Source organism: Nannobrachium achirus (genome assembly GCF_963921795.1).
Source record: "Nannobrachium achirus genome assembly, chromosome: 12".
NCBI lineage: Eukaryota > Metazoa > Chordata > Actinopteri > Myctophiformes > Myctophidae > Nannobrachium > Nannobrachium achirus.
In genome coordinates this window covers 1,862,729-1,873,073 of record NC_137832.1, presented here as the reverse complement: position 1 = coordinate 1,873,073, position 10,345 = coordinate 1,862,729, and the positions used below count along the sequence as shown (strand labels likewise).

Here is a 10,345-nt window from a genome sequence, read left to right as displayed (position 1 = left end):
CGGGGCAACGGTTGCGGAGATATGAGCAGGGAAAAAGTGTGACGTGTGACAGACAGACTGACAGACTGACGGATAGCTGGTCGAGGTTTTGATAGTAACTGCGACCTGACGGTCGCAATAAACACATACTGTAGCTTATCTATCTGGTCCAGTATGTAGGCCTACATGAGGTTAGACATTAGGTGCATAAGGTACAGTATAAGGTCCATAAGGTACAGTATAAGGTAAGGTAAGTTAAAGTTAAGTTAGGACCCAGTTAGGGCCCAGTTAAAGTTAGGACCCAGTTAGGGCCCAGTTAGGACCCAGTTAAAGTTAAGTTAGGACCCAGTTAGGGCCCAGTTAAAGTTAGGGCCCAGTTAGGGCCCAGTTAAAGTTAGGGCCCAGTTAGGGCCCAGTTAGGACCCAGTTAAAGTTAAGTTAGGACCCAGTTAGGGCACAGTTAAAGTTAGGGCCCAGTTAAAGTTAGGGCCCAGTTAAAGTTAGGACCCAGTTAAAGTTAGGGCCCAGTTAAAGTTAGGACCCAGTTAAAGTTAGGACCCAGTTAAAGTTAGGGCCCAGTTAGGGCCCAGTTAAAGTTAGGACCCAGTTAAAGTTAGGGCCCAGTTAGGGCCCAGTTAAAGTTAGGACCCAGTTAAAGTTAGGACCCAGTTAAAGTTAGGACCCAGTTAAAGTTAGGGCCCAGTTAGGGCCCAGTTAAAGTTAGGGCCCAGTTAAAGTTAGGGCCCAGTTAGGGCCCAGTTAAAGTTAGGGCCCAGTTAAAGTTAGGGCCCAGTTAGGGCCCAGTTAAAGTTAGGGCCCAGTTAAAGTTTGGACCCAGTTAGGGCCAAGTTAGGGCCCAGTTAAAGTTAGGGCCCAGTTAGGGCCCAGTTAAAGTTAGGGCCCAGTTAGGGCCCAGTTAAAGTTAGGACCCAGTTAGGACCCAGTTAAAGTTAGGGCCCAGTTAGGCCCCAGTTAGGGCCCAGTTAGGGACCAGTTAAAGTTAGGGCCCAGTTAGGGCCCAGTTAGGGACCAGTTAAAGTTAGGGCCCAGTTAGGGCCCAGTTAAAGTTAGGACCCAGTTAGGACCCAGTTGAAGTTAGGACCCATTTAGGGCCCAGTTAGGGCCAGGCCTTCATTATCGGGCCCGTTGGGAACACTGAGCTGGTCGAGTCATCATTGTGATCTCAGAACAGTTCAGTGCAAATGATGGACGGACAGACAGGCATGAGCTGGAGGTTTTCATACTAAATATTGACCTACGGTCGGCGGTCGCAAATAATAAACCAATGCATGGCTCCTACCTACAGTATGTTCATAAGGTGAATAAGGTTAAGGTACAGTATGTTCATAAGGTGCAAAAGGTTCATACACAGCAGCTATATACTGTATTATGTGCAATAATCCTGAACATGGTCTTCTTGGAAACAGATGATGAAACACCATATCTTTAATCTGATTGGCTGATTCATCTAAACTACTGAACAAATCCTCCTTCCTTCTCTTCAGACTCGACAACGTCTCTTGAGGGTTAGGATTAACTTCTCTTGAGGTAAAAATCGGTTTATTATCATCAGTTAATTCTAATCAGTTTATTGTCATCTATTAAATTCAGTTGAGTTTTGATCAGTGATGATGAAGATTACAGCCACCCTCCTCATCCTCTCCTCTGTACTTCATGTCAAAGCCATCCCAGGAAGTAAGTATATTATATTTATATTATTTATACTATATAGTAAATACATTAATATCTACTGTTATGATATGCATTCATATGTCTAGGGTTTATAACATATTTATAACATTTTAAATATACATTATTCATGTTATTTATATAAAATATCATCTGATAAACGGTAGTGAAGCCTCAAGGCCTGAACATTTCTGTTACACCACAACAATACACACTAATAACACACGCACGCACACACACACACACACACACACGCACACCCACGCACATGCGCGCACGCACACGCACACACACGCACACACACGCACACACACACACACACACGCACACACACACACACACACACACACACACACACACACACACACACACACACACACACACACACTTTCATATCCAACCTTTCACTTTATATTCAACCTTAGGAGATGATTGTTTAATTATGATGATGATGTCAGTGTTACTTTAAATCAGTTTGTTGTTGAATTTAAAGGAGCTATAGTCAACTTTTTCTTGAAAAACGGATGCTAAAATAAAAATAATGTTTCGAAAATATTTTATAAAAAAATAAGCTTCATATATGTGTTTCTATTAAAAAATGACCACAAAAAGCGTACAATAATGATAAAATAATCATTTCGGCCCTACAATGAAAAAGTTGACTATAGCTCCTTTAATGTAATGTTTGTTTTATTTCCAGAGTTCCACGAGGAGATTAAAATCACTGCCTGTTCAGACACAGTTAAAGAGGTCATGGTAGGACTGGATGGTGAAGTGGAGGTCTACGTAGACTTCAACAAAGGGAAGGCGGTGGAGCCTCAGCCTCCGTTTGTAGATCATATCTCCTTCCCAGATGCTTATAAAAAAGCTTTGGGTCAGATGGAGAACTGCATATCCAACCTGGAGAACCTGCGCACTGCATATAAGAACACACCTGTGAAACAAGGTACAGAACACTAACTATTAACACAATACTTATTCTAAGTCAAACTCTGTGTGTGTGTGTGTGTGTGTGTGTGTGTGTGTGTGTGTGTGTGTGTGTGTGTGTGTGTGTGTATGTTACCATCCACATGGATGTTCTGTGGTGTGTAAACAGGGACGTGCTGGGCCCCTGATTCAGCCCAGGAAAAAGAGTTGTAGAGGCCCTCATTGCGCGCTATAGAGAGAGATCTCTCTCTATAGCGCTGCTGCTACTCAAAGATTTGCCATTTCAGATCATGACAAGTGACAAGCCAGTGGGCCGATTACATGAGTTATATTTCGTCGGGTGGAAACCTTGTATGTCCAAAACCGTTTGTTTGGTATTTATCATTTTAAAAATGATTTAAACTACAAGCACACAACGCCTCGCGGTGCGAGGCGTTGTGTGCTTGTAGATCGGCTGTTTTCATTACTTTTGTGCGACAGACTTCTATGATGAAGCAGAGCTTTGCTTTGCGAAAATATTTACAAATCTGAAACTTGGAGATGTGAGGTTTCTGCCCGACAGTGACAATTTACTTTGTTGGCCGCCCAGCACCCAAAATGGAACGAAGGCCGACGTTTTATTTCTTTCCTAATGGACCGGCCGGGAATTAACCGGCCGTTTGGGAGTTGTCCCGCTTTTCCCAATGGCCAGCACGTCCCTGTGTGTAACTGACCCTGGGTCTGTTGGATGATGTGTGTAATACATTATATAATATAGGCTAAATGTGTATCTTTGTATATGTGTGTCTTTCAGGTTCAGGTTCAGGTTTATTAGTCACATGCATATCCATACAGGTACAGACATACAATGAAATGCTTGTGCCAGGAGCACTCTCAGCCTTATTACACACAAAAACATCAACCCACAACAACAAGACAACAACAAGTCACCCAAGACAACCCAAAAACAACAAAAACCATACAGTGTAACAGTGTACAGTTTAAAAACTGCGTACAGTGCACATGACTACCTAGGTCTCGCTTTCATCTCTTCGTTAAGCAACCTGATTGCTTGAGCATAAAAACTATTACTGAGATGGGTGGTGTGCGATGAGATGCTCTGGTAACGTATTTTGGATGGGAGGAGATAGAACAGGGAATGGGCGGGATGACTGCTGTCCTTTAAGATGTTCTCTGTCTTTTTCTTACAGCGTGTGTTATAGATTGTGTGTAGCTGTGGTAATTCTGTGCCAATGATTTTGGCAGCTCTCTTCACAATTCTCTGTAACTGTTTACTGTCTTGAACAGTCACGTTACCAAACCACACTGTGATGCAACCTGTCAAAACACTTTCTATGGTACAGCGATAGAAATTTACAAGAGCCTTGGTGCTCAGGCCAAATCTCCTGAGGCGCCTCAGAAAGTACAATCGCTGCTGCGCTTTCTTAAGGATACCTTTGCTGTTTAGAGACCATGTGAGTGAGTTTGTTATGTGAACACCCAGGAATTTGTGAGGCTATCCCGTCAGGGCCGGCCGCCTTATGAGTCCCAACGCTTTTGAAAGTTTTACTCACATCTCGTTGTGTCACCTGCAGCTCCACCGCACCGGGTGTTCCCCGCACCGGGTGTTCCCCGCACCGGAGTAACTGGGTCCGTGTTGTGAGTTTCAAAGCGGGCGAAAAAGTTATTCAATTCGTCCGGTAGAGAGTCCGAGGTGTTAATAACAGCCGGCTTCGGTTTGTAATCCGTAATCGCCTGCAGCCCTCTCCACATACGCCGTGCGTCACAGCCACTGTAGTTGTTCTCCAGTTTTTCCCTATATTGTCTCTTAGCGTCTCTGATCGCCTTTCTCAGGTCGTATCTGGATTTTTTATAGCGTTCCTCGTCCCCAGATTGAAAGGCGGCTCGGCGCTCTCTCAACTTCAGACGAGTGTCATAGTTCATCCACGGCTTCTCGTTGGGATAGGAGCGAACGGTTCGCGCTGGGATGCAATTATCCACACAGAATTTAACATAGCTGGTGACAGTGTCAGTGTAGTCATCCAAACTTGTGGCTGAGTCTTTGAAGATGGACCATTCTGTCGATTCAAAGCAGCCCTGGAGTTTAGATACATTATCTGTGGACCAGCACTGAACAGACCTCACCTTGGGTTGCTCGGACTTCATTCTCTGCTTGTAGGCAGGTAGAAGTAACACAGCTCGATGGTCAGATTTCCCAAAGTGGGGCCGTTGGATCGCTCTGTAGGCAGCCTTGATGGTGGAATAACAATGATCGAGCGTCTTGTCGTTCCTTGTTGAGCACTTAACGTGCTGGTAGAAGTGTGGCAACACCGATTTCAAGTTGCAGTGATTAAAGTCCCCCGCCACGATTGATATGGCCTCCGGGTGCTTATTCTCCTGCTTGCCGATGACATCGCTCAGCTCGTCCATAGCCTCCGATGCATTCACTTCTGGTGGGATGTATACAGCCGTTAGCAACACACAAGGAAACTCCCTGGGTAGGTAGAACGGTCTACACCGTAGTGTTAGATGTTCCAACACCGGCGAGCAGTGTTGGGAGACTATATCCACATTAGTACACCAAGAGTCGTTGATGTGAAACAGAACACCGCCCGCTTTTGTCTTTCCTGTGTTTTCCATGGAACGGTCCGTGCGGAACACAGAGAAGCCATCTAGCTGTACCGCCCTGTCAGGGACGTCAGCTTTCAACCACGTCTCCGTGAAACAAAACACACAGCAGTTCCTTATATCCCTTTGAGAGCGCACCCGGTTTCGGAGGTCGTCCATTTTGTTGTCTATAGCTTGGACGTTGGCCAACAATATGCTGGGAATGGGTGGTCGAGAGGGACGTCCTCGTAGTTTCACTAGAGCGCCACCTCGCTTCCCCCTCTTCCTCCTGTGGCCACGCCATGGTGGAACCGGGTTGTTGTTGTTGTGTAGCTCTCTCGGCAAATCCCGAGGCATCAAAACGTCTGAAGCAACAAATCTCATGTCCAGTAAAGTCTGGCGATCATAGGTCATCGTACAAGACGCGTTTCGTGCAAAGACAGTGACATACAACATTAAGACAAGCAATAAGGCGAGAGCAGCTCTCAGCGTGTCGCCCTGGAACGGCGCCATCTTCGTCCCCCCGACTTTGTGTCTCCAGTTGAACCTGACAGCAGTTGGACAATGGAACATATTATAATGATATTCTGTGTATATGTTGTATGTCTGTGTGTCTCCAGTTGAACCTGACAGCCGGCTCTACACCAAGCACCATTTTGAAGTGGGCGTGTCCAACGTTCTGGTGTGTCATGTGACTGGTTTCTATCCTGCTCCAGTGAGCGTCACATGGACCAGGAACAACCTCAACCTGACTGATGACATCACAGACACCGTCCCACAGCTCAACCAGGATGGAACCTTCTACCAGTTCTCCAGACTGAAGTTCACTCCAGAGCAGGGAGACGTCTACAGCTGTACAGTCAACCACCAATCACTGAGCAGCCCTGAGACCAGATGGTGGGGTAAGAATTAACCTTGTGTATAGTAACTGTATCGAAATATCGTTTTTAACTTAAAAAATCGAAGTATATCGAAATGAAAACGTATCGAATCGGCAGTGCAAAGAATCGATTGTATCGATACTACCTACTTGTGCATTGTATTTAGCATTTTTAAGAAGAAAAAATTAAAAGGAGGGGTTTAATTACTTTTCCTTTCCAATACGAAGCAACTGAATTACAATGGTAGTGGATGGAGTGTCCCACCAAATGTCCCACCAAGACACAGCAACCAATGGGTGTGAAGAGGAGCGGGACAACGGGCGGGACTTGACAAAGGGTGAATTCCTCAGAGCTGCAGCGCAAATGCGACATCCAATGTGCTGTGAGCATATAGCTCCGCCAGCAGCTTCTGTCTGTATTTTCGAATGCTCCAGAATCACCTCGCTTCAGGACAGTTTTGAAACATGGTTATTGGCTTTGTTTGACAACAAAGCAAAAACAATCAAGTACTATCAAACTATCAAGTTGACACACTGTCCACAGACATGGTAGTCCATATCTTCTACAAGAGCAGCAGATTGGCTTGCAAGCATGTTCAGCAGTTACAATAAATGACATCCAAGATGTAAAATGATGATAATATAAGTAGGCCTACATATTCATGCAGGGACGTGCAGAGAATGTTAGAGTGGCAGGGGCTGAATAGTCTAAATTTTGCTGCGACTCGTGAGCTTGGAGGTCGGCTATTTCCTGAAATGTTTCGGACAAAAGCAGAGACGGGTGATCATGTATTTATTTAGGTTTGCGTGTGTGTGTGTGTGTGTGTGTGTGTGTGTGTGTGTGTGTGTGTGTGTGTGTGTGTGTGTGTGTGTGTGTGTGTGTGTGTGTTTCTCTCCAGATGTGGAACAGGACCAGCCCAGTGTGGGTCCAGATGTGTTCTGTGGGGTGGGGCTGACCCTGGGTCTGCTGGGGGTTGCCATGGGAACCTTCTTCCTCATCAAAGGAAATAAATGCAACTAAAAGAAAAGTGAAAATGTGTTTAGTTAAAACCCTGAGGAGTCGAAACGTTGGTTTAACCCTTAAAGTGATCCCTGAATAGTAGGCCATGTAGACCTTAATATGTTATAATAACCCTCTTTAACCAAAATATACCATTTAATACACTTAGAATGTCTTCCTTTGAGAGAAATAAGTTCTATGTTCAACCCATGGGGGGAGCCATTGCACTGTCTGCCGCTGAGTGATGACGTAGTAAATCTATTTTGGGTGGACGGGCCCATTTAAAATGGCGGTGTAAACACTTTTAGATGTTGAATTAAACACTTTACAAGCAGGTCAAAACACCCTACTTGATATGAACAGAACAGAAAAGCACCAAACTACTAACTACAGTTAATCTGAGCTTCAAGACAATGTTTTAAATATTGTAAAGAGAACGTTGTTTTGACGTTCCATATTAACCCTATGGGCCGGCCAGCCAAAATGCATTTACATACGTCATCACTCAGCGGCAGACAGTGCAATGGCTCCCCCCATGGGTTGAACATAGAACTTATTTCTCTCAAAGGAAGACATTCTAAGTGTATTAAATGGTATATTTTGGTTAAAGAGGGTTATTATAACATATTAAGGCCTACATGGCCTACTATTCAGGGATCACTTTAAGTTCTGTTCAGATTCACTACACCTTCGTTCTGTTCAGGTCATTTTGACCCGGGGGTTTAAAAAACAACACTAATATAAATTTTAACGTAACAAATCATCATCATACATTGACTTTGTCTCAATTCCAAACAATTCATATGATATATATGGTAAATGTTTGCATTTATGCTTTGCTATATCACATTAAACACTGAAAGAGCTAGGCGTTTTTAACTGATAGTTGAAATTCATGTATAATAAGAGCTGAACACATAAGTGAACATGATGGGAACACACATTAATGTCACAAATGAATGTACACTTGTACGTATACACTAGGAAGCACATGCTTCACAAACACAGACTGCATGTGAGGCACATAATGAGCTTCTTACACCTCCTGCAAGCAGTCTGTCTTCCAGTCTGTTGTTGTAGGACACACTGAACAGCGCTTTCTCTTACCAGATGCTTCAACTCTAAGTTCACTGTTCATTTTACCATTTCTATCATTTGGATTGTTTGGAATTGAGACACGGTCAATGTATGATGATGATTTGTTAAGTTAAAATTTATATTAGTATTGTTTTTTTAAACCAAATATCCCCCGGCTCAAAATGACCCGCAAACAGCATTAGTGGGTAAAAATAAATAAAAAAAAGAAATGAGGGGGGTGTAGCATGGGTGTAGTGCAAAAATATTTTTTTACATGTTAATCACAGAAGAATCTTTAAGGCCAGTGAGTTTCAGGTGGAAAAACATATAAACTTCTACCTTTTTCTTTCAAATGAAAATGTAAAACTGTCAAAATGACCCGAACAGGGCTTAAGCGTTAAATAGATTATGCATCATGGCTGAAGAGTTTTGCTGCTTCTTTCTTCTTAAACATTATTCACCTGTGTGGTGAATAATGATGGGTTGGTGAACCTCACCAACCTAGGTGTGCACTTCTCCCTTTGTGTTTTTCTGATGAGTTAATTTAGTCATTTTAAAGAATAATTCATTATCATTTTATCATGAATGAACATGTTTGTAGATTTTTTTTATCAGAGTTTCTCTTGTGTGAAAGAGTTAGTCATTAACAAAATATTTACTACTTTGTTTGTGTGGATTAATGATTTGTAGAAACAATTTGTATTGTTTCAGTTGAACTTAATAAAATCTTCTATTACTCAAATAAAACATCGCATTTTGTCATTGAGATGAGATATAATGAGATTACATGATATCATGATATAAGATCAAAAAACTTTTCGACATGACAGCGGACAACAAACTGTGCAATACAATCAGATGTCTTCTGAGCAACCGGATGTTCTATGTCACACTCAACAATAAAAAAAGCAGATGGTTCCACCAGAACAACGGGCTGCCACAGGGCAGTGTCCTGGCACCTCTCCTCTTCAATGTCTATACCAACGACCAGCCCCTACCAGAAGGATGCAGCAGGTTCATCTTTGCAGATGACCTAGCCATGACAACGCAGCAGCATACCTTCCCAGAAGTTGAGTCAACCCTGGAAAGAGGACTCTCAGATATGTCTGCGTACTATCTGGAAAACCATCTGCGTCCAAACCCTGGGAAGACCCAAATCTGCAGCTTCCATCTCAAAAACAGGGAGGCTAAACGGGAGCTCAACGTGACTTGGGACGGAATAAGGCTCGAAAATCACCAGCACCCAGTCTACCTGGGAGTAACCCTAGACCGTACCCTCAGCTACAAGGAGCACATCAAGAAGACGAGAGCTAAGGTGTCAACCAGGAACAGCCTCCTGCGACAACTGACTAATTCAAAGTGGGGAGCTCACCCAAGTACACTACGTACAACGGCACTAGCCCTGTGCTATTCCACCGCCGAATATGCCTGCCCAGCTTGGTACAAATCAAGTCACGCGCACAAAATAGACCCTATCCTAAATGAGACCTGCAGGATAATGACTGGGTGCATTAAAACAACCCCCACCCCCTGCCTTTATGCCCTCTCTGGCATCGCCCCCCCTGACATCCGCAGAGCAGTCATCGCCAAAGCCGAGCGCACAAAGCAGGCCTACGACAACCGGCACCTACTTCATGAACACTATGCCCCCCAGAAACGACTCAAGTCCAGGAGCAGCTTCTTAGACACCACTGCAACACTGGAGACCACGCCATCTGCTGCCAGGATCACTGAGTGGCACAAGCAGCGGAACAGCCTGGGCAGCCGGACAACCCAGTGGACAGAGAGAGGCATCACCCCAGAGGAATGTCTCGCTACTGGCCATGACCAACCCTGGGCTGTCTGGAAGACATTAAACCGTCTGCGGGTCGGCGAAGGACGATGCAAGGCATCGATGAAGAAATGGACTTTAGTATCCTCTGATGCATGTGCGTGCGGCGGACCACAAACTATGGAACACATCATGAGATGTAGATATGTTCCACAATGTACTGGACATGACCTGGCTGAGCCAAATGCCGCTGCACTCGCCTGTGCCACCCACTGGAAAGATGTGATATAGATGATGGCCGGACACGAAGAAGAAGATATCATGATATGAGAGATAAACTAGAAAATATTGTTCCTTCGAAACAATTGTGGGCTCGCTTCAAGCTAAAAAACAATGGCTCTAAAAGTACAAAATGTCAAGATCGCAGGCAGTGCTC

The 10,345-nt window shown here is 44.2% G+C and overlaps 1 protein-coding gene across 1 annotated transcript; it reads left to right on the top strand.

The window, feature by feature from the left end:
- Positions 1-1,607: 1,607 nt before the first annotated feature.
- On the top strand, positions 1,608-7,082 carry LOC308294968 (rano class II histocompatibility antigen, B alpha chain-like; the record flags this gene model as incomplete). Its single annotated transcript, XM_080737904.1, has 4 exons — positions 1,608-1,674; positions 2,369-2,614; positions 5,802-6,083; positions 6,961-7,082. 4 exons carry the CDS (start codon positions 1,608-1,610, stop codon positions 7,080-7,082), a joined length of 717 nt encoding a protein of 238 aa, XP_080594030.1.
- Between the last annotated feature and the right edge of the window lie 3,263 nt (positions 7,083-10,345).